At 49.7% G+C, this 26,703-nt stretch overlaps 1 protein-coding gene across 1 annotated transcript; it reads left to right on the top strand.

Moving 5' to 3' along the window:
* The first annotated feature begins 459 nt into the window (after positions 1-459).
* Positions 460-26,056, top strand: PLEKHO1 (pleckstrin homology domain containing O1). The gene is made up of 6 exons (XM_081841129.1): positions 460-1,015; positions 2,059-2,205; positions 18,107-18,247; positions 19,669-19,773; positions 23,735-23,836; positions 25,011-26,056. The coding sequence occupies exons 1-6, from the start codon at positions 986-988 to the stop codon at positions 25,791-25,793; spliced, it is 1,308 nt and encodes a 435-aa protein (XP_081697255.1). The 5' UTR covers positions 460-985; the 3' UTR covers positions 25,794-26,056.
* Positions 26,057-26,703: the final 647 nt, after the last annotated feature.

Here is a 26,703-nt window from a genome sequence, read left to right as displayed (position 1 = left end):
TACAAAAATTCACACAATGTTTAGGGGTATGCGTGTCCATGCGTCCCCCCAGGGAAAAAAGCACTAGCTATTGGTATCAACTCATTTTGACTCAAGAGTAGCCCTATTGAAAACAACAGAGCCGCCGGTTCCCTCTGTCCGGTTTCCATTTTATTGTTTGAATGTTTTGAAAAAGTTCCTTTCGCTGACCATTTTTTTGCAAACCGCTTGGTGCTTGGCTGGGTTTTTTGTTGGCTTGCTTGTTTTCAAAATACGCACCATGTCACGAAGCAAATCAATCTCCCCCGGGGAGGTCTACTCTGAGCAGGAGTTCCTACTCGCGTCGGGTGCCGCTCGCGACCCCCTGCAGCCCCTTCTCCTGGGGGGCTGAGCCCCTTCTCTCTCTCCCTCCCCCGTCCATCTCCGCCCCCCACATCCCATCCCACGCTCCTCCTGGAACAAAGGACGCCTCGCCTCGCCTCGCCTCTTGGCACCGTGGCGCGCGTCTAGCTATAGATGGGGCTGTGGAGCCCCGACTCACCCCTTTCTCCTAGCGCCTGCCCACAGGAGAGAAAGGGGGGAGGAGGAGGGAGGAGGAAGGAAGGAGCAGGCGAGGCAAAGAGGGAGGGAGAGAGGGAGGGGGCGCCCCTCTCTCTCTCTCTCTCAGTAGGGATGTGCGCGCATCGCAAAGAGGTCCATGCCACCGGAGGTCTCTTGCGCTCCCTCTGAGAAAAAAGAGGAGCAGGAGGGAGGAAGGAGGAAGGCAACGAGGAAATAAAGAGGGAGGGAGGGAGGAAAAAAAGGGGGGAGCCATTTATTTTTTCCCCTCCTGCCTTTTTTCCCAAGCCTTCAGCTGCTTGCTCGTCTCCAGGAGACCAGCTTCGATTCAGATTTTTCCTCTCTCCCTCTCCTTTCTTTCTTTCTTCTCCTCCCCCCACCCCTCTTCCTCTCACCCACCCCCGTCCTCCCCCCACCCCCTTTTTCCTGACGGCCACCCCACCGAGGAATGATGAAAAAAACCAATTCTACCAAGCGGGTGAGTTTGCAGCCCGCTTTCTGAAGACCCCCCAAAAGCAGAAGGGTCATTGTCCAGTTTCTGTGAGATTGGAGGGGCGCGCGGTGGGGAGGAGGGGAAGCTGGGGTGTCAGAGCCTGCGTTTTTTCTGGATTATTGATTATTTGGTTGCTGTTGTTGTAAATATCGTTTCGATGCCCTTCGATTCGGCCCCCTTCCTCCAACAACTCAATTGCCTACTATCTCTCCCCAGTAGCCCCCAATAGCTGGGTCCTTTAAACTGGTACAGAAGCTGGATTGTCAAGTGTTTATTATTAAAATTGGGGGTGGGTGGGTGGTGTTTTGTTTTCGTTTGGTTTTTTGCATTAATTCTGGGAGTATTCGAAACAACAGGGAAACCCACCATCCTTACAGAAACAACGCAGGTTGCCTATTCTCCAGATTTAAGACTGTTTACCGTGGTTAGAAAGGCGGAGGGGGAGATCCATCTGAAAACATCCAATTCTGTAGCCCCACATTTGCTCTTAGAAACGGGGCCTCGTGCGAATATTATCATTATTAGGACCGCTAATATTATGTTGTTATGCTGCGCGTTTTCAAAGGGTGAGAAAGCAGGGAAAACACGAAAGTTGTGATGATTATTTTTTAAGGAAAAAAGGTGAAACGCAGAGTGGGCAGGAGAACAGATTGACACAGTCTGTTTCCTTACATAATGGATGTGGAGGCGGTGTGGGGTGGTGGTGGGGTGCCAGAGGTTTTTTTAAAAAAATTGTTTATTGATTTGTGCATCATCATCCTCATAATCTCTCTCACACACAGAGAGAGAGGGACCGTTAGAATTGGGATTGTTTTGTTAGTTAGTTTAATAATAATAATAATAACTGCACACTTTCAAGGGAGGACGGCGGCTCAGAAAAGATTGCCAGCGGACTCTGCAGCGATAGAGGGGCCCTATCCTGCAGTCTCCGGGAAGGAAGGATGCAGGTTGGAGAGGCTTGAAATAAAAGACATTCCATCAGTTTCCAATTCTCTCTTTTTCTCTCTCTCTCTGGCTTCTCTTTCTAGGGTCACCAGGATGGGAACCAGCAGCCCACTCTGCTGGAGAAGGTGGGCTGGGTCCGGAAATTCTGTGGCAGAGGCATTTTCCGGGAGATCTGGAAAAACCGCTACGTGGTTCTGAAAGGGGACCAGCTGTACATCTCGGAGAAGGAGGTAGGATCTCTCTCTCTTGGAATCTCCTTGGAGGGCAGCCCTGCTCCCCCACCCAAAGAGAGATGGCAACCGTTTCCCACGCCCCCCACCCTCAGAGCCGGAGCTCCAAAACAGGAAATTGGGGGGGAGGAGGGAGGAGAGACCACTGGCCTTGCCCGAGACCTAGATTTTGCAAGCTGAAAAGGGGCAGCAATTTTTGAAGTCTGTGGAAGCGCGGCAGGCGCTATAGGGCTGCCCCCAAAGGACACAGGCCCAGGGCCCTTGTGGGAATGTGGCGGCTCATTCCCAGGATGTGGGGTCAAAGGTGATTAATGTTGAGAGGGGTCAGTTGCTTGCCAGCAGCAGCAAGCAAGCAAAGGAGCCAACTCCTAGGGGCTGAGATCCCTTTGCCCCCCAATAAATATTTGAGGGGGCTGCCCCCTAAGTGGATGGGAATTGCCATTCAAATGGTGTGCATGTAATGTGTCTTGGAATTGATTATGTGGGGCTTACCTGGCCCCCCAATGATCTATTCAGGTTGGCACCCCTGGCGGCAGGGAAAGGGGTTCAAAAGCCCTTTGGTGTCTTCACAGCTGTTGGGGAGTGGGGACGGGTGGCCTCCTGGCCAAGGGACCTAGCACCTGCTTTTCATGCAGAAGGTCCCGGGTTCATTCCCGGCATCTCCCGGTCAGGCTGGGAAGGTCCGGAACCTGGGAGAGGTGCTGCCTGTCAGTGCAGACAATACTTAGCTTAATGGACACAGGTGGTGAGCGTAAGACAGCTTAGAGAGGGCCGCAGCTGAGGCCGGGAACATGTGCCCTCCATGCAGAAAGTCGCAGGTTCAATCTCCAGGTAGACCCCCATCTCAAAACCCTGGAGCTGCCAGTCAGAGTAGACAATACTGAGATAGAGAGACCAATGGCCTCACTTGTAGTAAGATGGCTTTTTAGGTTCTTCCATTAACCGGCCCTTTATTCAGATTCATGAGGACTAGCGCCTTGCTTTCTTCTCAGAGAAGAAATGAAGGAGGTCCCAGACTCAGTGCCCAGGAAGAGAGCAGCTGCCTGTCAGTGTGGGCAGTACTGAGCTAGATTGACTGACGGCCTGACTTCTGGAATGGCAAGTTCCTGCCTTCTTATTCGCTAGTCCTTCCTTTGTGTTCTTGAGGACTGGAATCTTGCTTTGATTTAAAGGGAAGGCCGGTGGCTCTGCAGCTCAGCACTTGCTGTGCATTCCTGTGTTGGTGCTTCCCTGGCTACTTGGCCAGAGCAATGGGCACCATTATGGGTTTTCCATCCCAGGTATCGGGAACATTGTTTGCCAGAGTTCGGTGTCAAAGGCTCTAGGTTCAGTCCCTGCTGGCAGCATCTTTGGGTAGGGATGGGAGAGACCCTGAGGCCCTGGAGAGTTGCTGGCAGTCAGTGCAGACAATACTGAACCAGATGGACCAGAGGTCTGAGAGCTTCCTGTATTTCTGTAGAGTTCTGCATTGTCAGCCATCCTTTCCTGAAAATTTGCATCTCGATTTCGAGGCTTGCTTCCTCCTGCGACATCCTTTCCTGCTTGCCGGGCCGGCTGTGAGACAAAGGGCAGGTTAAATGCAAAGTCGTGTGACACATCAAATGCAAAGTCGTGTGACACATCGCAGGCCCCCTAAGTGGAAATCTCTCCCTTAGCCTTGTTAAAACCTTCATCCTTTGCGGACGATTAACCTGAGCGAGTATTAACTTGGCTGCATTGCCGTCGATGTGCCTGACGCTTTTACCTGTGCCCTCTTATTTCCACCATCGCCGTGACCCGTTTGGAAAATAAAAAAGTCCTGGGGCTAAAGAAATTATTTCATAAAATTTATGCACCGCTCGATTGCGGGGGGAAACAAATCTCACAGGCTGTCGAGAAGAACTAGCAACAGTTTAAGACTTTTGAAAAGTTAAAATAGCAGTAAAGTAAAAACAGGATTAAAACTCACACCGGCCGGATATTGCTTTAGATTCTTTGTCTAATAAAAAATGCTTTCAGCAGGTGTGTGCAAAAAAAGACCTGCTATCAATAGGCAGGGAGTTCCACAGTGCATGTCTTTATTTATTATTTCCAAAGAAATTGCTTGGAAGTTGCACCCGAGTTCTTAATTTTCAGGTGGACAGGAAACGGCCCCAATTTCTCAGTGGTAAGAGACAAAAAAAAGCACTTTGCATGCAGCTGGAGACTACGAGGGTCTCGTTTCTAATAAGAGGTGATGTGGTTTAAACCTATTTTGCACATCCGGCCTTCTGGCCTGACTCTTCATTTGTAATAGCAGGAGGAAGCCTAACTTTTATGCATTTGTTCTTCCTTCTTTTTTCACTTTGAGGTGTGTGTGGGGTTTTTTTTTTTTTTTGTAGCATCATGCAGGGCAGATGGTGCTTTTGTCACTTGTGCGAAAAGGTCGGGTCCCTGCCCCCATCAGCTTGCATTCAGAATTAAGAGGTCGGGGTTAGGGTGTGCAGGATAGCAGTGAGAGAAGAACCTGGGGAGGGGGGAAGGGGGCCGCGAATGGATGTAAACAGACACCGGGTCACCTGGAGGGGGGGGGTGACACCTTAAAGCAGAGAGAGTTCCTAGTCCCCATGACTGGAGAGAGATTTCTGCAGAAAGATTTCTGCAGTCCACATGGATTGCAAAGTTTTGAAATTAGTCCTGTATGAGGACCTGTTTTTGTAAATCTGCTTTCCCCACCCTTGTGGTCAGATAGGATTTGTTCCTCAGGATCCCTGGGAACCTGGAATGTTTGGGGTAAGTGGGGAGCTAATGGGACACCCCATTGCACCATCCCACCAATGTCTATCGTATTCCTGGCTTTACACAATCTTGGGAAGGGAAGAGCGAGTTGGGGTTTCCATGTCCTCAGTTCCTGAGACAAACAGAACAGTGGACTGCTCCTAAGGCAGGGCTGAGGAATCAAGCAACCTTCATGATAATAATAATAATTTATTATTTGTGCCGCGCCCATCTGGCTGGGTTTCCCCAGCCACTCTGGGCGGCTTCCACAGAGACCAAAAATACACGAAAATGTCACACATTAAAAACTTCCTTAAACAGGGCTGCCTTAAGATGTCTTATGAATGTCAGGTAGTTGTTTATTTCCTTGACATCTGATGGGAGCGCGTTCCACAGGGCGGGTGCCACCACTGAGAAGGCCCTCTGTCTGGTTCCCTGTAGCTTTGCTTCTTGCAATAAGGGAACCGCCAGAAGGCCCTTGGAGCTGGACCTCAGTGTCCGGGCAGAACAATGGGGGTGGAGACGCTCCTTCAGGTATACTGGACCGAGGCTGTTTATAGAGACTCATAGAGTCGGAAAGAACCCTTGCAATGCAATTCAGATCTTTCTGGACCCTGACTCCTGTCCATTTGTTGTGCTGGGAGATGGAGCCCAGCAACGATTCCCTTCCAGCCACTGGTATTCAGAATCATCACCACCTTCAGTTGTGGGGGCAGAGCGTAGCCACTGATAGAGCCTTCCCTTCCTCCACGAATCTTCCTCTTTTAAAGCCATCCAAGTTGGTGTCCATCACTGCATCCTGTGGCAGTGAGTTCCACATAACACCGGTCCTGAAAGACCTACATTGGCTCCCAGTACGTTTCCGAGCACAATTCAAAGTGTTGGTGCTGACCTTCAAAGCCCTAAATGGCCTCGGTCAAGTATACCTGAAGGAGCGTCTCCACCCCCATCGTTCAGCCCGGACACTGAGATCCAGCTCCGAGGGCCTTCTGGCAGTTCCCCCACTGCAAAAAGCCAAGTTATAGGGAAACAGGCAGAGGGCCTTCTCGGTGGTGGCGCCCACCCTGTGGAACTCCCTCCCATCAGATGTCAAAGAGATAAACAACTACCAGACTTTTAGAAGACATCTGAAGGCAGCCCTGTTTAGGGAAGCTTTTAAAGTTTGATGTATTACAGTATTTACAGTATTTTAATATTTGAAATATTACAGTATTTTAATATATTTTAATATTTGAAATATTTGTGGGACGCGGGTGGCGCTGTGGGTAAATCCTCAGCGCCTAGGGCTTGCTGATCGCATGGTCGGCAGTTCGAATCCCCGCGGCGGGGTGAGCTCCCGTCTACGGTCCCAGCTCCTGCCCACCTAGCATTCGAAAGCACCCCTAAAGTGCAAGTAGATAAATAGGTACCGCTTTCTAGCGGGAAGGTAAATGGCATTTCCGTGTGCTGCGCTGGTGCTGGCTCGCCAGAGGAACTTCGTCACGCTGGCCACGTGACCCGGAAGTGTCTCCGGACAGCGCTGGCCCCCGGCCTCTAGAGTGAGATGGGCGCACAACCCTAGAGTCTGTCAAGACTGGCCCGTACGGGCAGGGGTACCTTTACCTTTACCTTAATATTTTTTTGGAAGCCGCCCGGAGTGGCTGGGGAAGCTATTATTATTATTATTATTATTATTATTATTATTATTATTATTATTATTATTATACAGTTCAACTGAAGAAGGACTTGGTTTTGCCTGTCCTGAATCATCCTCGTCAACACCCCCCCCCCCAAATTCCAGCATTATGGGAGAGGGAAGGGAAACTTTTCTCAGCATAACTTGGTCAACTTCTTTCACGTCTCCGCTTACTAACTTTTCCAGTAAACTGAAAAGACGCCCCCCCCCCCAAGTCTTTTCGCAAGAAGAGGGTTCTCAGAAACAGGCTTTCGGAAGAGCGGGCGTTTTAATTACCATGAAACTGACCGGGCGCTTTGGTGGCAGGAAACTAAGGCATTAGAAATGCAGAGAGGTGATTAGGCAGAAAGGCAGAGAATGGGGTGATCCGGTTACGGAGACACCCGATCTCCAGGGTGGGTGGGTGGGTGGCTCGCTTGATAGGTAGGCGGGTGCAGGTGGGGGCAAAGGGCTTGGAGGAAGGGGCTCGTTCGGGATCCGCCGTGCCTTAAGGCTGCGTTGCACGCTGTGCAATTTAAAGGCACCCGCCGCGGCGCCACCAAAGACTCATGGGAACTGTAGTCCACCCCTCATGGAGCTACAGTTCCCAGCAACCTTCACAAACTGCAGCTGCCAGGATTCTTTGCAGAGGGGAATCATTTGCTATCCTAGAATTGGAAGGGACCGCCAAGGATCAACTAGATCAGCCTTTCTCAACCTGTGGGACCCGAGATGCTGTTGAACTACAACTCCCATCACCCCTAGCTAGCAAGGCCAGAGCTCAGGGATGATGGGAGTTGTAGTCCAACATCATCTGGGGACCCACAGGTCGAGAACCGCGGATCTAGATCAACCCCCTGCAATGCCCTCAAGCAGACGGGCATCCAAATTCTGCTTATAAATCTCCCATGAAGGAGAGTCCATTGCCTTCTGAGGGGGTCCGTTCCACCCTCGAACAGCTCTTGCCATCAGAAGCAGTTACCTAATGTGTTTTGTTGGGCTCTCCTTTCTTGTAATTTGAATCGGTTGGTTCGGGTTCTACCCTCCAGAGCAGGAGAAAACAAGCTTGCTCCATCCTCTGGGTGTCAGCTTTGATATTTGAAGACAGCCGTCATATCTCCTCTCAGTCTCCTATTATCTGAGCTAAACATTCCCAACTCCCTCATCCATCCATCCCTCATCTGGCTTGGTTAATAATAATAATAATAATAATACAGTTATACCTTGGGGGTTACAGACACTTTGGGTTTTGTGATTTCGGGATTCGCACCGCGCCGAACCTGGAAGTACCGGAACAGGTTACTTTTGGGTTTCGGCGCTTGCACATGCGCATAAGCGCTAAATTGCACTTTGCGCATGTGCAGAAGCATCGAATCATGACCCACACATGCACAGACATGGCACTGCGGGTTGCAGAACCTGCGGGTTACGAATGTGCTTCCCACACAGATCACGTTCACAACCAGAGCGTCCAGCGTCAATAATAATAATAATAATAATAATAGTAATAATTTTTATTGGCTCAGGGCAGCTACCACCAAATATACAATACATTAAAAACACAAAATCAAACAATTACTTTAAAATACAATTCGAATCACATTTGAAATAAAATTAAGTGGGAACCCACGAATCATAACCGTAGCGGTAAGGAATTAAAAGTGCACCAGGCCCGGCCACTCATGCTGGTCCCATATGGGTCAGTAGAAATAGCCAGAGAGGCCACTTACATACAGTGACCCATAGAAAGAAGGGGGTCAGACTGAACCCCGACCAAAGGCCTGGCGGAACAGCTCTGTCTTGCAGGCCCTGCAGAAAGATGTCAATTCCTGCAGGGCCCTGGTTTCTCGTGACAGAGCGTTCCACCAGACCGGGGCCAGGGCTGAAAAGGCCCTGGCCCTGGTCGAGGCCAGTCTAACCTCCTTGAGGACCTCCAAAGTATTATTGTTTGTGGACCGTAAGGTTCTCCACGGGGCGTACCAGGAGAGGCGGTCCCGTAAGGCGGTTAAGAGTTATGGAAGTCAAGTTTTGTGGTGCCAGTAGGCAGGGCAACCGATGTTCTCTTCCAGTCAACTGAGCTGCCATCTTTTACACCTGATGTTATTTTGGGGGCATCTCTAAGAGCCTTCTTGTACAGAATGCAACACCACTGGTCCATCAAGCTTAGTACTGCGTACACTGGCTGGCAGCAATCGCTCTCCCAAGGTTTCAGGAAGGATGTATCTCCCAGCCTTTCAGGAACTGAAGTTGGGACCTTCTGCGTGCAAAGCCGGTTTTCTGTTTCCATGACGAGTGGCATGTTTTTGAAATCATACCTTAAATCGAAATCCCTAAGGTGTTTGTGTGTTCTTGATGGACTGGTCTGAGCCGAAGGATCCAGACTGAGCTGGGAGGATGTTCCCCTTCTATCGATGGCGGAATATTGAGCCCTGAAGTTCTTTCAGGAGGACTTGGCTGGGAGGGACCTAGCCAACCAGGGTTTGCGAGATAACCTCGGGTTAGGCGTCCCTTGCTGCCTTGGCCTCAATGTTGTAGCGGGTTGGACTAGATGACCCTCTGGGTCCCTTCCAACTCTAAAAAAGTCAACGATTCTCTGGCCTTCTCTCTTTGTCGCTGGCCCTCCAAGTGCAGTCATGGTGTGCAGCCTCCTTTGCTGATTCTGAACTTCCTCTCATCCTCTCAGGATGCAGGCTTGTAAACAACGCTGGGTGTTCTCCATGCTAAAAATATTTCCGAAATTATTTGCCCAGGCAACCCAAATCCTTGCACTAAGCAAAGCTGGATCTGTGACCCCGCGTGAGTCACACACACGAAGCAACTTCACGTGGTTGGTGATTTTTTTGCTTAATTCCTTCTGCTACAAAACTCTCTTCCTGGTTGGCTCAGTCCGTAGAGCCTCTGAATCACTGGGTTGTGGGTTTGAGCCCCAAGTAGGGCAAAAAGATTCCTGCAGTCCTACTGGGTTGGACTAGATGAGCCTTTGAGGTCCTCCCAGCCCTGTGATTCTTTGTCTTCTGAGATTATGCTAGGCACTGCCAGAATATTGCAAAAGTCTACCTTTGAACCCCTAAGGGTTAGAAATCTACTCTTTTTATTCCTGACCTCTCCCACTTAAAAGAATGGAAGGAAAGGAAAATGGAAGAACATAAGAGCCCTGTTGGATCAGATAAAATATTTCTCCAGTCCAGCATCAACGGGTGTAAATGGGGAAGGGAACGAAGGCAACAGAGGTAGACTGCCCCTGAACTTGGAGTTCCATTTAGACAGCAGGGCTAATAGCCATTGTTAGGTCTCATTCCCTGCCAATAATAATAATAATAATAATAATATTTTATTCATATCCTGCCTCCCCGGCCAGAGCCTGGCTCAGGGCGGCTAACACCAGTAAAATTACAGTAAAAACATAATAGGGGGGGAAAAACCACAATTTAAAATACAGGTTAAAATGGAATTTAAAATGCAGCCTCGTTTTAAAAGTAGCCCATAGATCAAAACCATAAGGGGAGGGATACGTAAGGGTCAGAGTGAGTCCAAACCAAAGACTAGGCGGAACAGCTCTGTCTTGCAGGCCCTGCGGAAAGATGTCAAGTCCCGCAGGGCCCTGGTCTCTTGTGACAGAGCGGTCCTTCAAGTCGGGGCCAGTATTGAAAAGGCCTTAGTTGAGACCAATCTAACCTCCTTGCGACTTGGGATCTCCAAGGTGTTGTCATTTGTGAACCTTCAGGTCCTCCACAGGGCATACCCGGAGAGGCGGTCCTGTAGGTACGTGGGTCCTAGGCCACACAGGGCTTTAAAGGTCAAAACCAGCACCTTAAACTTGACCCTGTACTCCGCCGGGAGCCAGTGCAGTTGGTAAAGCAATGAATTTGTCTAATCTGACTTAAGAGCCATTTAAGCCAGCGGCCAATTGCAATACGGCAAATTCTGTCCGGTTTGCAGGATGGTGAATTCCATTTATTTACGTATAGGTAAAGGTAAAGGTACCCCTGCCCTTTGGGCCACTCTTGACAGACTCATCTCACTCTAGAGGCCGGGAGCCAGCGCTGTCCGCAGACACTTCCGGGTCACGTGGCCAGCGTGACAAGCTGCATCTGGCGAGCCAGCGCAGCACACGGAACACCATTTACCTTCCCGCTGGTAAGCGGTCCCTATTTATCCACTTGCACCCGGGGGTGCTTTTGAACTGCTAGGTTGGCAGGCGCTGGGACCGAGCGACGGGAGCGCACCCCACCGCGGGGATTCGAACCGCCGACCTTTCGATCGGCAAGTCCTAGGCGCTGAGGCTTTTACCCACAGCGCCACCCGCGTCCCTCTTATTTACGTATAGGTGATTGCAATTCTACCTTTTTTTCCTCTAGGGAGCTCAAGGTGTCAGGCATAGTTCTCTCTATGCCTATTCCCACAACAACCTTGTGAGGGAGGCTAGACTGAGAAGGAGGGACTGGTCCCCAAGTTGGTCTCTCCCAGGTCCTAGTCTGACACTCCAACCACTACACAACACTGCCCCTATATACCCACCACCACCTTCTAGTTGCTGGGGGGTGGCGGATTGCCACATAATCCACTTTATCCAAGACCCTAGACTTGAGAGACAGGCTGTTTCTGTTTTCCCTTTGGTCCTAAAAGCCCCCACCCCCACCCAACCCCAAAATCTAGACCTCAGCTTCACATGTCCTCAAAATGCTGCTTATTGTTTTCTGGGGGGGGGTTGGAGAGCGTTGATCCTTGCCCGCCACCCGACTTCACCTCTTGTAATTAATTCCGATAGCGTGCTAAAATGCATTTGATACGAGCCTTGGAGAAGGTGCGCAGATCGATGCCCCTGGAGAGCGAAAGTCTGTGTTTATTGATGTGTGTGAAAAAGAGCGGGGGGGGGGCCACTTTCAGCCATGGCCTCCGCTGCTCCTGGGGCAGAGAGGCAGAAGCACACACACACACACCCCTCCAAGACGGAAGGTTGCCAGATCCCTGCAGGCACGCACAAGTTTTTTGCTTTAAATTTTAATCCAACGTTAAAATTGTTCCATCCGGTTACTTAATGCACTAGCTCTTAGCAGATTCCCCCCCGGCGTTAAGTTTGGAGCATCATTGCCAGTCAGTGTGGACCCATAGTCTTGACTCTGCAGAAGGCGGCGTCTTCGGTTCTTGTTCAAACCGGCTGCCCATTCACAAGCCGTTCTGGCAAGTGAATGGCTTGCCAGTTAATGACCGATGGTAACAATGACCATGAGGACTAGAATCTTACTTTATTTTTTTATGAGGGCTGTAGCTCTGTAGTTCTGGGTTCAATCCCCAAATCCAGCAATCTCCAGATCCAGCAAGATGGACCGATAGTGTCTGGTTCAGCTTCCGATGTCCCGTTTACAGATCTGGAAAGAGCGCGGATGAGTTGGGGAAATCTCTGTGAATTTGTCTGCTCCAAAGCCATCCAAGTTAGTGGCCATTGCCGTCTCCTGTGGCAGGGAGTTCCACATTTTCAACTGTGTGAAGAAGTCCTTTTTATCTGTCCTGAATCTTCCAACTTTCAGCTTCAGTGGATATCCCTGAATTCCACTGTTAGGAGAGAGGGTGGAAAACTTTTCTCTGTCTACTATCTCCATGATACGCATGATTTTATAAACTTCTATCATTTTGTCTCTTACTCGCCGATTCTCTAAACTAAGAACGACCAAACTCCGCAACATTTTGTCGTAGGGGAGTCTCTCCATCCCCTTGATCATTTGGGCTCCCCTTTCCTGAACCTTTTCCAGCTCTTCAGTACCCTTTCTGAGGTGAGGCGACCAGAACAGTGCACAATATTCCAAATTCGGCAGCACCGCCAATCGGTATCGCCGCATTTGGACAATGGCAATTTCCATTCCTTTCCTCGTGACCCCCAGCCTGGTAAACCTTCCCCAAGGACTCTCTCCCCTCTGCTTCTCAACGAACTGCTCCGATCGCCAGCTCATGGGCATAGATTTTTGTGCTGCGATAGCCCAGCTGAGCTGCCCATGTGCTCACAGAGGCGCGCATGACATGCCTTCCCCTTCCCCCAAATTGATTTGCGAGAGTTGAGCATGAGCTGTTAGGTCAACCTGATGCGAGCGGCAATCGATATTGCCGTCCCCTCCGTTCTGCAATGGAGAAAATTGCATTTATTTGCGGCTCCCTAGTTGGAATGAACATGGCGCTCCATTAAGCTGCCTCTGCCCTTGCTCTTTTTTCCCCTCCCAAATCCCTGTGGTTCGGGAGGGTGTTGGGAGCGGTGCAATGGTGTGATCGTTCCCTCGTGGTGCGGACACACGTTTTGGGATGCCTCCCACTAGTCAGACGGGCCTTGCTAGCTTTAGGAATGCTACCAGAGGTTAGTAGCGTTTGCGATTTTTTTAGCTTAGAGAAGAAGAAGAAGAAGAAGAAGAAGAAGAAGAAGAAGAAGAAGAAGAAGAATAAATTTTATTTATATCCCGCCCTCCCCAGCTGAAGCCGGGCTCAGGGCGGCTAACAACAATAAAATAGTACAACATTCTAAAATCATTTCATTATAAAATTAATTCAACTCAAATTGATGGCAACCATTAGGCTAAAGTTCTGTGAAGATTGCCAAAGGAGGGAGTCAGGCTGTGCCCTGACCAAAGGCCTGGTGGAACAGCTCTGTCTTGCAGGCCCTGCGGAAAGATGTCAAGTCCCGCAGGGCCCTAGTCTCTTGGGACAGAGCGTTCCACCAGATCGGAGCCACAGCCGAAAAAGCCCTGGCTCTGGTTGAGGCCAACCTAACCTCCCTGTGGCCTGGGACCTTCAGGATGTTTTTGTTTGAAGACCGTAAGGTCCTCTGTGGGACATACCAGGAGAGGTGGTCCCATAGGTACGAGGGTCCTAGGCTGTATAGGGCTTTAAAGGTTAAAACCAGCACCTTAAACCTGATCCTGTACTCCACCGGGAGCCAGTGCAGCTGGTATAGCACCGGGTGAATGTAATCTCGCAGCGAAGACCCCGTAAGGAGTCTCACTGCAGCATTCTGCACCCGCTGGAGTTTCTGGGTCAGTCTCAAGGGCAGCCCCACGTACAGCGAGTTACAGTAATCCAGTCTGGAGGTGACCGTCGCGTGGATCACAGTGGCTAGGTCAGGGCGAGAGAGGTAAGGAGCCAACTGCTTAGCTTGGTGGAGATGAAAAAATGCCGCCTTTGTTGTAGCTGCAATCTGCGCCTCCATGGAAAGGGAGGTGTCGAAGATTACACCCAAACTCTTAACGGACGGTACTGGCACAAATTGCGCCCCCGCAAGAGATGGGAGTTGCCCTCCCCCCAATCCCATATCGTCCCGTCCCAGCCAAAGGCAAATAAGAGCCAACATCTATATAAAATTCTGCCTGGCAAGGAGAAAGCAGACAGAGAAGAGTCCCCCCCCCCTCTCATAACACTACAACTTGTGGACATCTAAGGAAGCTGAATGTTGCGAGATTTAGGGTAGATTTCTTCCTGCAGCGCAGAATTAAACTTTGGAACTCTTGCCGCAGCAGGCAGCGACGGACGTCAACCTAGAAGGCTTTAACAGAGGATTAGACAGATTCATGGAGAAGTGAGCTGCTAACTTGGCATTAGACTGAGATCTGGCTGGTACGCTGTTGTTGTTTTTCCCCGCATGCACAGCGAATGTGTCCGTTTGGAAATGGATCGCAGGACGGAAAGGGGAGCCTGACCGCCGGGTTCAAGCTCAACGTGGGTCCACGCTCTTCTGTTCCGGGGTTTAATTCCCTTTTTGGCTAATCTCTTCTCTGGGGACAAAAAGCTTTAGGAGCGAAGGCGGTGGTTTTATTTCACGTGTCACGGGTCTCAAGCGGCTTAAAGTGAGCTGTCCTGCCTGGCACACAGCAGAGATTCTGGCCCAGTTAAAAATAGACGGCGCTCATCCTCCCCCCTCCCATTTGACTTTTTGTTCCTGCCCACTTCCAAAATGCACCAGATAATAGCACAGCGATGTTGGTTTTCCTTCTGCTAAACTGTAGGCGTGCTCATCCCTTCCTCAAAGCTGACTTTCGCAGACGGATTTAAGATATCCGTGTAGTTTTTAATTTCGTATTTTGCTTTTGTGGCTTTTCGGGCACCCTGCCCCACGATATTTTCGAGTGCGGGACGGTCTAAAACAAAGAAGTATCTTCCATATGTACACGTCCATAGGAATGCAGTAAACCTGCATCTTAGGTGCAGTCCACATACAGCAGTCATGTCCAAAGTCCGTTTAATCAATTTAATCCAGCACCCTTGTGGCAGTATACAGTGGTACCTTGGGTTAAGAACTTAATTCGTTCCGGAGGTCCGTTCTTAACCTGAAACTGTTCTTAACCTGAAGCACCACTTTAGCTAATGGGGCCTCCTGCTGCCACCACGCCGCCAGAGCACGATTTCTGTTCTCATCCTGAAGCAAAGTTCTTAACCCGAGGTACTATTTCTGGGTTAGCGGAGTCTGTAACTGAAGCGTATGTAACCTGAAGCATATGTTTACCTGAAGTGTATGTAACCCGAGGTACCACTGTATGTCCTGGGGTAAAATCCTAAAAATAACTCAACAACTTTGGGGTAAAATTGTAAAAAAATCTCAACAACTTCAATCCTAAAAACCTTGGTTGGCCCTCACGCATGTTCACTTCATCAAAGCTGGTCCTCTTTGAAAAAAGTGTGGGTACCCCAACAGAGTTTCAACCGTATGCTGTGAAGGTGAGCTGGCGGGGATCAGAGGCGAGTGGAAGCCGCAAAACAGAGCTCTCAAGTTCTCGCAGGAAGTTAGGTTGCCTAGCAACCTCTCCCGGGAGCATCCTTACCGCCAGAGTTGGATTTAAGGGAGCGCAACTGATTTGGTCGCACTGGGCATGGAGCCTTGGGGAAGCTGCAGGGGATGCCACAACTGTGATTTAGAAAGGGGCGCAAAAGGCAGGGGCGCCGAATTTTGGCATCGCACCAGGCGCTGCTGAAATTTGAGACCTGCCAGGTCCGCCACTGCCTACCGCACCCCTGGCGAAAGGTGAGCCACTCAGAGGATGCCCCAGGAGGGACTTGGCCAGAAAGACCAAAACTTGGAAGCAAGACCAATAGCTTAAACGCTCTTTTTGCACTGAGTCGGCTTCGAGTTTCTAGCTTCCTCTCACATCTGAGCATCCAACTCACTGGCTCCTTTATAGCTGGCTAGTCGTGGGGCAAGTCCAAAGGGAATTTTGGCTATAGCTGGATGTTGCCTCGGTGTGTAACCTTTGGGACCAAACCCAAGTTGCCTGTGAATGCGCTTTCTCTCCTGCAAATTCCATTCGTTCCATTGGGAAGTCTCCAGTAAATTAATCCCACGTTCTGGTTAGTGGGGTGTCATTTGCAGTCAGTACCCCAAACACTGCTACTACTACTATTAGTAGTAGGGACGTGGGTGGCGCTGTGGGTTAAACCACAGAGCCTAGGACTTGCCGATCAGAAGGTCGGCGGTTCGAATCCCCGTGACGAGGTGAGCTTCCGTTGCTCGGTCCCTGCTCCTGCCAACCTAGCAGTTCGAAAGCACGTCAAAGTGCAAGTAGATAAATAGGAACCGCTCCAGTGGGAAGGTAAACGGCTTTCCATGCGCTGCTCTGGTTCGCCAGAAGCGGCTTAGTCATGCTGGCCACATGACCTGGAAGCTGTACGCTGGCTCCCTCGGCCAATAAAGCGAGATGAGCGCCGCAACCCCAGAGTTGGCCAGGACTGGAGCTAATGGTCAGGGGTCCCTTTACCTTTACCTAGTAATCATTTGCACTTTTAAAAGCAGCTGCACGCATGGTTAACTTATGGGATTTGCCGCCAAGAGAGGCATTGCCAAAGGTGGTAGTGCGTTCACCATATGGCTTCTAAATAACCAGGAAATGCTTTTCCACCTGTAAAACCTGAAAACTTTATTTATTTATTTTAAGGAAATGTTTGTCCACCTGGCCTGGCAGTTTATACTTTTTGCAATGACAGTGTATCCTGCAGAAATCTGCAGGTGTGGCTTCCCCAGCTATGGAGATAAACGTAACACTTTCCAATTAATAATAAATATATTTTTTTTTAATTTATACCCCGCCCTTCCCGGTTTAAAAATTGGGCTCAGGGCGGCTAACAGCAAATGTGAAACAGTGAGTAAAATGTGACTTAAAAACAGCATAAAACCGCATAGAATACAACATAAAACGCAGCATCAATATCAATAAAATTCAAAAATTCAGGGGTCATTGGCGGTGGGGGGGACCCAGTCAGTAGACATTGAACGATCACCAGGGCTAACTGGCCAAGTTGGTCCTACTAGGGCCAGCAAGGAGACCAGGGAAGAATTTAAATGTGGGGTCCCAGAAAGGGTTTCTTCACAGAAGAGGAAAGGGAAAAGGGAATAGAGGATCAGGCTAATTCAAATTGAAGGCCAGGTGGAATAGCTCAGGCCCTGCAGAAGGAGATCAAGTCCTGCAGGGCCCTAGTCTTGTGGGGCAGAGCATTCCACCAGGTCAGACCCGTCACTGAAAAAGCCCTGGCCCTGGTGGAGGATAGTCTGGCATTGACACAACTGCAGTGGGAAGCTGAAAAGCTGGCAACCCTTTTTGGCTGAGATCCCACCTAGCGAGCAGAGGGGGCCGTGAGCAGATGGAGGAGTCGCTCTGCCTCTTCATCTCCAGGGTGCAATCCTCTTACACCCGCCATCCAAACGGGTGCAGTCAGCTGCTGAACTGCAGTGGGGACCAGGAGCCTTAGCCTCCCTGTGGGAACTACAGTTCCCAGAATGCTTTGTGGCTGGGGAAGTCAGAAGGCAGTGATTCCCACTCTAATCTGCTTTCGTCGCAATCAACGCTGTTTTCATTCTGCTGCATCTTGGTTTCCACCAAATGCTAACTTATTCTTCTTCCTGTCTTCCTATGCAACGCAACCGACTTGATTATTTACGCACGTTACAAATGCCATTTACGCAAGTTACTGACGTCATGACTCATGAATGCTGGATGCAATTTAAATGTGAGGTGGCAGCAACCATCAATTACGTATTGTCTGCGGACTGAAAGCAGCAGCAGCAAATGCCAATCAATATTTGCTGGGTTGATTCCTATCACGTAGACAGGACAAATAAGTCAACATTGGCCATTTTGCTTCTGTCAGAATCCTCCAGTGTCTGATTTCGTTGTGTTAAGAGGAGTTTGGATTTGATATCCCGCTTTATCACTACCTGAAGGAGTCTCAAAGTGGCTAACAATCTCCTTTTCCCTTCCTCCCCCACAACAAACACTCTGTGAGGTGAGTGGGGCTGAGAGGCTTCAGAGAAGTGTGACTAGCCCAAGGTCACCCAGCAGCTGCATGTGGAGGAGCGGGGAAGCGAACCCAGTTCACCAGATTACGAGTCTACCGCTCTTAACCACTACACCAAGCTGGCTCCATAAGCCAGGATAGTTAAAACAGTTGAGGGTTTGTAGTGTATAGAGACAGAACCAGCAATCAATCGCAAATGAAAGACTCTCACTGAACTTGTGTCCCTCTGTGTTTGTTATTCCCTGCCTGCAGGTAAAAGACGAGAAAAACATTCAGGAAGTGTTTGACTTGAACGATTACGAGAAATGCGAAGAGCTCAGGAAATCAAAAAGCAGAAGCAAAAAGAACTACAGCAAGTTCTCGCTCGCCCACTCCAAGGAGCCTGGGAACACAGTAGGTCTTCCCTATCGCCCCCACCCAGAGGGATTCCTGGCTCCTGGTTAAACTATGGAACTCCCTGCTGCAGGATGTGGCAGGAAAAGGATGGTCCTTCCAGCATCCTTGGACTCCAACTCCCATCAGCCCCCAGCCAAGGTGGCCAATGGTCCATCAGCCAGTCTCTTTATTACAGTCAGCGGCCAGTATTTTAAAATCTATAAGCTAGTACCAGACAAAACAAGACAGAGAGCCGTAACGATACTATGACTAATAATGGAAGCATACTATAGAATGCCAGGCACAGAAAATAAAGCCGTAAGTTCGTTAATATTAATCCCCGGTGAGTTTTACTTGCTGCAGCACAGTATTTAACTCCCAGGTTAGAAGAGATGGATGCATCCCCGATCTGAGAGGCGTTTTAAAAAGCATAAAATTCACCTGATCGCCCGGGGAGTTTCTGTAAAAAGGAGTTTCCAATAAAAATCACAATAAAAGAGCAAGGCATAAGAATAGTTGCTTCCATCTCTCCAGATTTGCTGGAGAGTTTGTGTTGACAATGGGGGTTATAATTTTTTTGCAGCCTCCTCTCCTGTAGGCGTAAGGTAACCCATCCCGCAAGGTTAAAGGAGCCAGACCAGCCAGGATGGCCAGTGGTCAGCAGTTAGGGGAATTGGATTCCAGTGACACCTTGAGGCTTTTAAGACTCCCCAGCCCTGGGATAGTAATAGCACCCTAGGAAACCAGGATTTCGTCATTGATCAAAAGCTACAGAGCCACGAGTGAAGAATGGGTCTTCTTGGCTTGCATCTCCTTTAATGGGAGACAAGGAAGGGATGTAATAAAGCAAGGTTTAAGTGATCCTCTCTCAGACACCATGGTTTTGCATTACTATTTATTTTAGTTTGAGAATTCATGCCCTGCTTGGCCAAAAAGACTCCAGGAAAGGCTTAGCTACAATAAAAAAAATAAAAATGACAACCTGACAGCCCTTGCCCGCACAGGTTTATAAAGTAAACAAGAACGTCACACAAGGGGAAACGGACAAGGAGGGAAGAGGAAAAATCAAAACTCAGGTACAGATTTCCAAACAGTTGTCCTGATGGAAGAGGCCTTCTGCTTCCCATCTCTCCTGATGGGATGACTGCCCCCAAGTGACAGGTGAGGGGAAAGGAGGCCTAAGGGAACTGGCCTGCTGTAGCAGAGCTAATGGAGGGAGTTCTGCTTTCCAGAACCAGGGTGTCACCTGGGTGCTTCAAAAAGCCAACCGAGTTGTAAGTGGGTTTTGTATTTCCATGCACTGTTAGGGATTCTCTCTTCCACTAAGAAGCTGTTAGGCGCTGGTCCTTCTGACGTAGATGGACGCCATCTTCCTTGCCTTAGAATGGGTTTGTTGACGGCGTGACATTTGCAGCTGATGCGCATTCCTTCTCTCCTAGGCACCTAACCTAGTCTTCCTGGCTGTGAGTCCTGAAGAAAAGGAGTCCTGGATCAACGCTCTCAACTCTGCGATAACTCGGGCCAAGAACCGCATCTTGGACGAGGCAAGTAACCTTTAGGGAATGAGGTGTTCACAGACAGAGAATCTGCTTTGCATGAAGGTGCCAGAAGGCATCTTCTGGGTAGGACTGTTGTTGTTGTTGTTTAGTCGTTTAGTCGTGCCCGACTCTTCGTGACCCCCTGGACCAGAGCACGCCAGGCACTCCTGTCTTCCACTGCCTCCCACAGTTTGGTCAGACTCATGTCTGTAGCTTCGAGAACAGTATCCAACCATCTCGTCCTCTGCCGTCCCCTTCTCCTTGCGCCCTCCATCTTTCCCAACATCAGGGTCTTTTCCAGGGAGCCTTCTCTTCTCATGAGGTGGCCAAAGTATTGGAGCCTCAGCTTCAGGATCTGTCCTTCCAGTGAGCACTCAGGGCTGATTTCCTTCAGAATGGATAGGTTTGATCTTCTTGCAGTCCATGGGACTCTCAAGAGTCTCCTCCAGCACCAGAATTCAAAAGCATCAATTCTTCGGCAATCAGCCTTCTTTATGGTCCAGCTCTCACTTCCATACATCACTACTGGGAAAACCATAGCTTTTACTATACAGACCTTTGTTGGCAAGGTGATGTCTCTCCTCCTTTTTTTTTCTTTTTTTTTACTTTTTTGGGTAGGACTAGACAGGCCAATACTCTGACCTGGGGCAAGGCATGTTCCTATTTAAACCAACCCTTTGGTTCAGAATCATGAGGACTAGAGTCTTTATTTTTAAGCGGAGGACCATAGCTCAGCGGCAGAGAACCTGTTATGCATGTAAGAGATCCCAGGTTTGATCCTTGATGGAATCTCCACGTTTATGAAACCCTGGAGAGCTGCTGCCAGTCAGTGTTGACAGTACTGAGCCAGGTGGACCCCAATTGCCTGATTCTGCATAAGGCAGAGTCTGTTCCTACAATGTGGGTCTTGCGCCCCCCCAACCTGTTCAAGGGGTTGCCCTTTGAAAGTTGCCTTAGAGTTGTTTTTTAAGAAATTTAAGAAAATGGGGGGAGATGTATTTGTGTATAAGACACCCCCTAATTTAATGACATTATTTTTTAGGGGGGAAACCTAGTTAAACATGGAAAAATACGGTACTTACTTAATTGTTCCTCCTCCCAGGAACAATGAGAAATGGACATCGTTTGTATTCATTCATTCATTCATTCATTCATAGCATTTGTACCCTTCTTTTCAGCCAAAAATAAATAAATAAAAGGCCCCCAGAGCAGCTTAACGTACAGTCAAAACAAGAGTTCCTTTCCGCACAATCTAAAAGCAAACAAAACCACAGCACGCAAGGGAGACTGGACTGGTAGGGAAGAGGAAAACATTGCGCTTATGGCAGGCTAAACAAAGGGGCCTCTGCCGGGTTGTGGGCCTCTCCCACAGCGAAGCTTTTGAGACCCCCCCCCCACTGCCTCCAAGATCCCTTTTGTTTCTCCACCGGTTGCCCCCCTTTCCCTTTCCAGCCATCCTTCCACCCACTGTAACGTGAGCTTATATAAAGAGCTGCCTCTGCTCAGAGTTTTAAACAGTGCGATTGAATTAAGGAACCCTTTTAAAGAAAAAAAAAATGGGAAGGAAGAAAGAAGAACCGAGACTACAGTCTGCTGTCTCCGATATCGCCGGGGCCATCTGTCTCTCTTTTTTGATCGCTCTGCCTTTGTGGGCTTGTGACTCATTCTGCATCTGCAGAGCAGGGCAGAATCGAGAGTGCCGCTTCCTCGCTGCTAAATTTAGGGGAAGGCTGAGGGGCGGCCACAGTGAGAACTTCTTGCTTTTATTTAAAGGCTGGGGTTGCGGTTCCGCCTTTTGATCCGTGATAATCCCCAGGGTCGGAGCGATGCTTCTGAATGCTGATTGCTGCGACACTCAGGAGGGAGAGAGTGTTACTCTTGTGCTCAGATCCCACTCACTGGTTTCCAGTTGGGACACCTGGTCAGCAACTGGGAGGATAGGAAGCTGGACTAAGTAGGCTCCCTTTGGCCTGAATCAGGAGCAGCAAGACCAAAGAAATGCATCCACATGGTGCATTGTTAAACTATGGGACAATGGCCGCCTCCTTCCCTAGAGAGACCCTCTTGGGTGCTGAGATGGGCAGGGGGCGCCCTCTAGGTTGTTGCAGAGGCTCGGGGGATGGGGGCCTTCCCTGTGGTGGCCCCTAAGCTGTGGAACATCCTCCCTGCAGTGATGTGCCCGCCACCTTCATTGTAAACCTTCCAGAGGATGCTAAAGATGTACCTCTTTGCTCAGGCTTTTGGCACTCAGGGTTGCATGTTTTTTAAAAAACACACCTTATTTTGCGATTGTTATTTTAAACTGCTTTTAACATTGCATTTTAATTGCTGCAACCCACCCTCGGACCTTAGGGTTAAGAGTGGGCTAATTATTATCGTTGTCCTTAAATCTATTACCTCCAGCCCTTGGCGTTTGCTCTGGGGTTGGCTGAGGTCGGGAACCTTAGGCCTGGGGGCCAAATGTAGCCTTGCAAATTCTCCTCCCAGGCAGAGGTGCAACCAAGGTCTCTGGCGCCCCAGGCAAAGAGCTGTATCGCCGCCTCCTCTCGCTGGAAAATCACTTGCTTGAAACATCTGGAGTGAGGGCAGGGAGGAAGGGCAGGAAAAATTGTACGTCTTTGTGCCACAGTGCGAGGATGGGAAGCTTCTCCTGTGTTTGATCTCAGTGCGACAGGAGCTGTGATCTCCCCACACAAGTACATCATATGATCCATAGTCAGGTGGCTTTTGAGCCCCTGGTGGGGACTGGTTTCACCAACTCCTAGGTACATCTCTGTGCCCAGGCCACACCACTCGCCAGCTCTGTTTTGCACCCCTGTTGAATGCTTTTCCTGTCCTTGATCCCTGGTCATGTTGTCTGCTTGCCTAATAATAATAATAATAATAATAATAATTATTATTATTATTATTTATACCCCACCCTCCCCAGCCAAGGCTGGGCTCAGGGTGGTTAACACCAGGTATAAAACAATTGATTAAAATAAAACTTAAAAACAAGATTAAAATACAACATCAAAATGCAGCCTCATTTCAGTAGAAACTCAAATCAAAAACTTTTTGGGGATGAAAACGTCAAATCTTCACCAAGACCAACTATCCAGACTGGTCCTACGTGGGCCAGAAAAAAGCCAGGGAAGTCCCCAAATAGGAGTTCCATCACAGAAGGAGAAAGGAAAAAGGAAAGAGGGGAAGGGGATCAAGTTGATTCCAAGCCAAAGGCCAGGCAGAACAACTCTGTCTTATAGGCCCTGCAGAAAGAAATCAGATCCTGCAGGGCCCTGGTCTCATGAGACAGAGCGTTCCATCAGGCCGGGGCCAGTGTTGAAAAGGCCCTGGCTATGGATGGATGACAGAGGGGTGCTTGTGTGTAGAAACTAGCCCACTGTAGAAAAGAAAAATGTTACATTCCCGTGTCTGTCCAGTTTCCCCACTGGCCTTGTCTACCTCTAGAATGTGGTCCCTCAAGACAGCTGCCTGGAAGGGAGCATGGCCCTTGCTAGGGAATGTTCTGCGCTAGGGTGACAGAGCGCTGGAATCCACTTTGGGTGTGCCAACTGACATTCCAGAATGGGCTCCAATCCGGGAAAATTCTGACTGCCTGGAGGCGGCCCTTGGCCCAACAGGTTTAGCAGAATGATGCTCTGCTTTAACCAAAGTGCGCTTGCACCTTCATGCCTGGAACGCTGGCCAATGACACACTTCTGAGCAGCGCCTGTCTCTCCAGAGGATTTGCAGCCCTGCAAAATCTGGAGCCTCTGCCAGGCAGCAGTCAAGCCGTTTTCGACCCCGAAAGAGATTCCAGCTAATTGTTGTGGGTAATGAATACGCCACAGAGTTCCAGGCCAAGCTGACGGATCAGCCCCTTGCAGGGAGCCAAAACGAGAGGGATCAATTATTCACCGCGATCCACCGCGCTGGCCTGTCGTTGTGACAAACTGACGGTGGGTGTTCTTGTGTTGCATTTCAGGTGACCGTGGAGGAGGAGAGCTACCTTGCCCACCCGACTCGCGACAGGGCCAAGATCCAGCACTCCAGGCGGCCGCCGACCAGGGGGCATTTGATGGCTGTGGTACGTTAAGGCGGATTTCCCGCTTCCATTAACGGCGCACACTCAGAACTGGACATGGGAAATATATACGTGCAGTACAATATCATCTTATGCAGGGGTTTGGTTTCAAGGGTTTGATGCACACACAAAAAGGCAGATTTTCAAACTGCCCCGTGTGAGCATATCTAGACTCCTGGAACTAGCGCATTGTGCAGGTCTCGCTCCCCAAGCAAGGCAGAAAGCTCAAAAGCTTCCCGCAAAACACAGCATGGAAAAAGCTTTCAAGCTCTCTGTCTCGTTTGCCAGGCAAGGCCCGCTTGGCACACCGGCTCCAGGTTACAGATGCTCACGCAAGATCTCACGGGAACTCATGAGAGCATCCCAGAGCCTGCGCGCTGAGTGGGGCTTGCCCAAGCAAGGGAGACAGCTCTAACAGTCTTTTCACGCCAGGAAAACCCGGTGCAAAAAGAGCTTTCAAGCTCTTTGTGTCGCTTGCTTTTAACTTGCAGAATTCGAACAAGCTGGACTTCAAACACTTATGTCTGAAACTGCGCAAATTAAGTGCGCATCAGATGACAATTGCTGGAAATCACAGGAGACGCGGTTGTGTTCAGGCTCTGGTTGCAGGTTTTCCATTGAGGCATCTGGTTGGCCACTGTGAAAACAGGATGCTGGACTAGATGGGCCACTGGCCTGATCCAGCAACAGGCTCTGCTTATGTTTGTATTCGATCCCTGTGTGTGTGTGTGTGTGTGTGTGTGTGTGTCAGATGGCATTAGCATGCATGTTTTGTTTTGTTTATACACATGCAAAAGTTGACTGATTCATTGGGCATAGGAAGTAGCAACTATGGATCAGAGCCAAATTCTTCATTTCTGTCCTTGGTATTGGGTTACCTGGCACAAAAAGAGCATTGAAGCTCTGTGCCTTGCTGCAGAGGGGTTATTTTGGCATACCAGCTCTAGAAGACTAGGGGTGCTTGGACGAGGGCATCTCCAAGGGGGTGGTTTGTGTCCATGTGCTTTTGTGTTTATGTGCCATCCCAGGAATGTGACCCCTGCGTAAGATGTGACTGCACTGTTGTATCCGTGGGTTGATTTGTGATGCCTACAGGCATGACGCTCCAAAATAATTCTCAAAACATGTAGCCCTTATCTCTCTCTCTATCTATCTTCCTGCCCCACAACCTCTGTAGGCATCTACCTCAACGTCCGACGGAATGTTGACCCTTGATTTGATCCAGGAGGAGGACGCTTCCCCGGAAGACCCCGGCACCTGCGAGGAGAGCTTCCGGGTGGACCTGGACAAATCGGTGGCCCACCTCTCGGCCGGGCGGCGGCGTTCGGATTCCGAGAACGTGAAGCCCGCGGAGAAAAGCCGGACGAACAGCCTCCCGAGGCGGGAGGTGGCATCTTGGGACAAGTTCTCTCAGCGCATCGACTCCTTTGAGAAGGGTACCATGTACACGCCTCAGGTTCCGAAGAAGCTCTCCCACCTGGAGAAAAACAAATGTGCCTCCATGGAGGAGATCCTGTCGTGCCGGGACTCTTCCTCGGCGCACCGGGCGGTGCTGCGGAAAGGGCTGGAGGAGCAGCTGGCTTCGGCCGGGCCAGAGCAGCTGGGCCGGATCCAGGAACTTGTTGCGTTGAAACTTGAAAAGACCCAGGAACTGCTGGCGGAGGTGAGGGGCTACGCCGAGGGGAAACGGAAGGCCAAGGACCCCGCTTCTGCCACCGCCACCGCCACCATCGCCTCCTCTCCCTCCTCCTCCTCGTCTTCTTCCAAGTTGGACTCGGAGGCCATCTTGCAAGAGACGGAGCGGCTGCTTGGGGAGGCCTCGTCCAACTGGAGCCAGGCTCAGAAAGTGCTGCAGGAGGTTCAGGAACTGAGGGGCCTGTACAAGCAGCTCGAACTGCAGCTCTCAGACCCCAAATCCAAACAGAACGCGCAGTCCCAGTACAGGAAAAGTATGATGTGAACGGAGGCCCGTTTTGGGCCCTCTTAGGCGGGAAGGACAGGGTGTTAGGGCGGCTAGGAAGAGGGTCAAAAGGGTTGGTATGTACCTTTTTATTACCACTATTATTATTTACAGTGTTTGATGCTGACGAGGTGCCTGTTCTCATCCAATCCTAATTTCTCACCAGTTTGATTTGCTGCCCTTCTTTTGCCCCCTATCACCCCACGCCCTTTCCCTTTCTCCAGCCCCAGACGAACACATTCCAATAAATCAGTTTGTATCCATGCTTTTAAATTTATTTTGGGGGGGCTTCGTTTTCCTCAGCTTTCTCTCGCTCTAAAACAACATCAAGCCTCTTTTTTAAAGAGGATAAAGGATTCTAGGTTTGCAGGAGGAGGGCTTAATAATTATTTTTTTTTTTTGTAGTTTGGTGGCAGGGCACAGAATCTGGTACAATAATTTCTTTCTGGAGAAAGCTTCCAAATAGAAACTGTTGAGGCCCTCAACCTGAGCGCAGAGAGGATGGAGCAAATGAGAGCATCCCAGTAGCTTTCTCCAGTTCTCCAGAAGTCCCTGGAGGTTTAGACTGACTTTGGGGCCCAGGATGTGGGTTTCTTCCTACAAAACAGCAGATTTAATTCACTACTAGTCCCTCCACATCCAAATCTCTCTCGCTCTACAAAATCTGCTCTTCGGGCTCTCACTCCGAGCCACTCTGCTATTTGGGCTGTTGTTCCCTTGCCCACAGTGCCCACCTTGGCCTGCGCCCAAAACCCTGCCACAAAGGTGGTCTTAAACTATGCAGAAAAATCATCTAAGTTTCCCTGATGTTTCCAAACCAAATCAATTCAGCTCTGTGCTTGAGCACAATGTCAGATTGAATTGCACCCCAATTCTTAAAACTTTTATCTGGCTGTTCTTGATCTCTGGT

This window comes from Podarcis erhardii, assembly GCF_964252035.2.
Source record: "Podarcis erhardii genome assembly, chromosome: 15".
Classification (NCBI taxonomy): domain Eukaryota; kingdom Metazoa; phylum Chordata; class Lepidosauria; order Squamata; family Lacertidae; genus Podarcis; species Podarcis erhardii.
The sequence above is the reverse complement of the archived record's forward strand: the minus strand, read 5'-3'. Positions and strand labels throughout refer to the sequence as shown.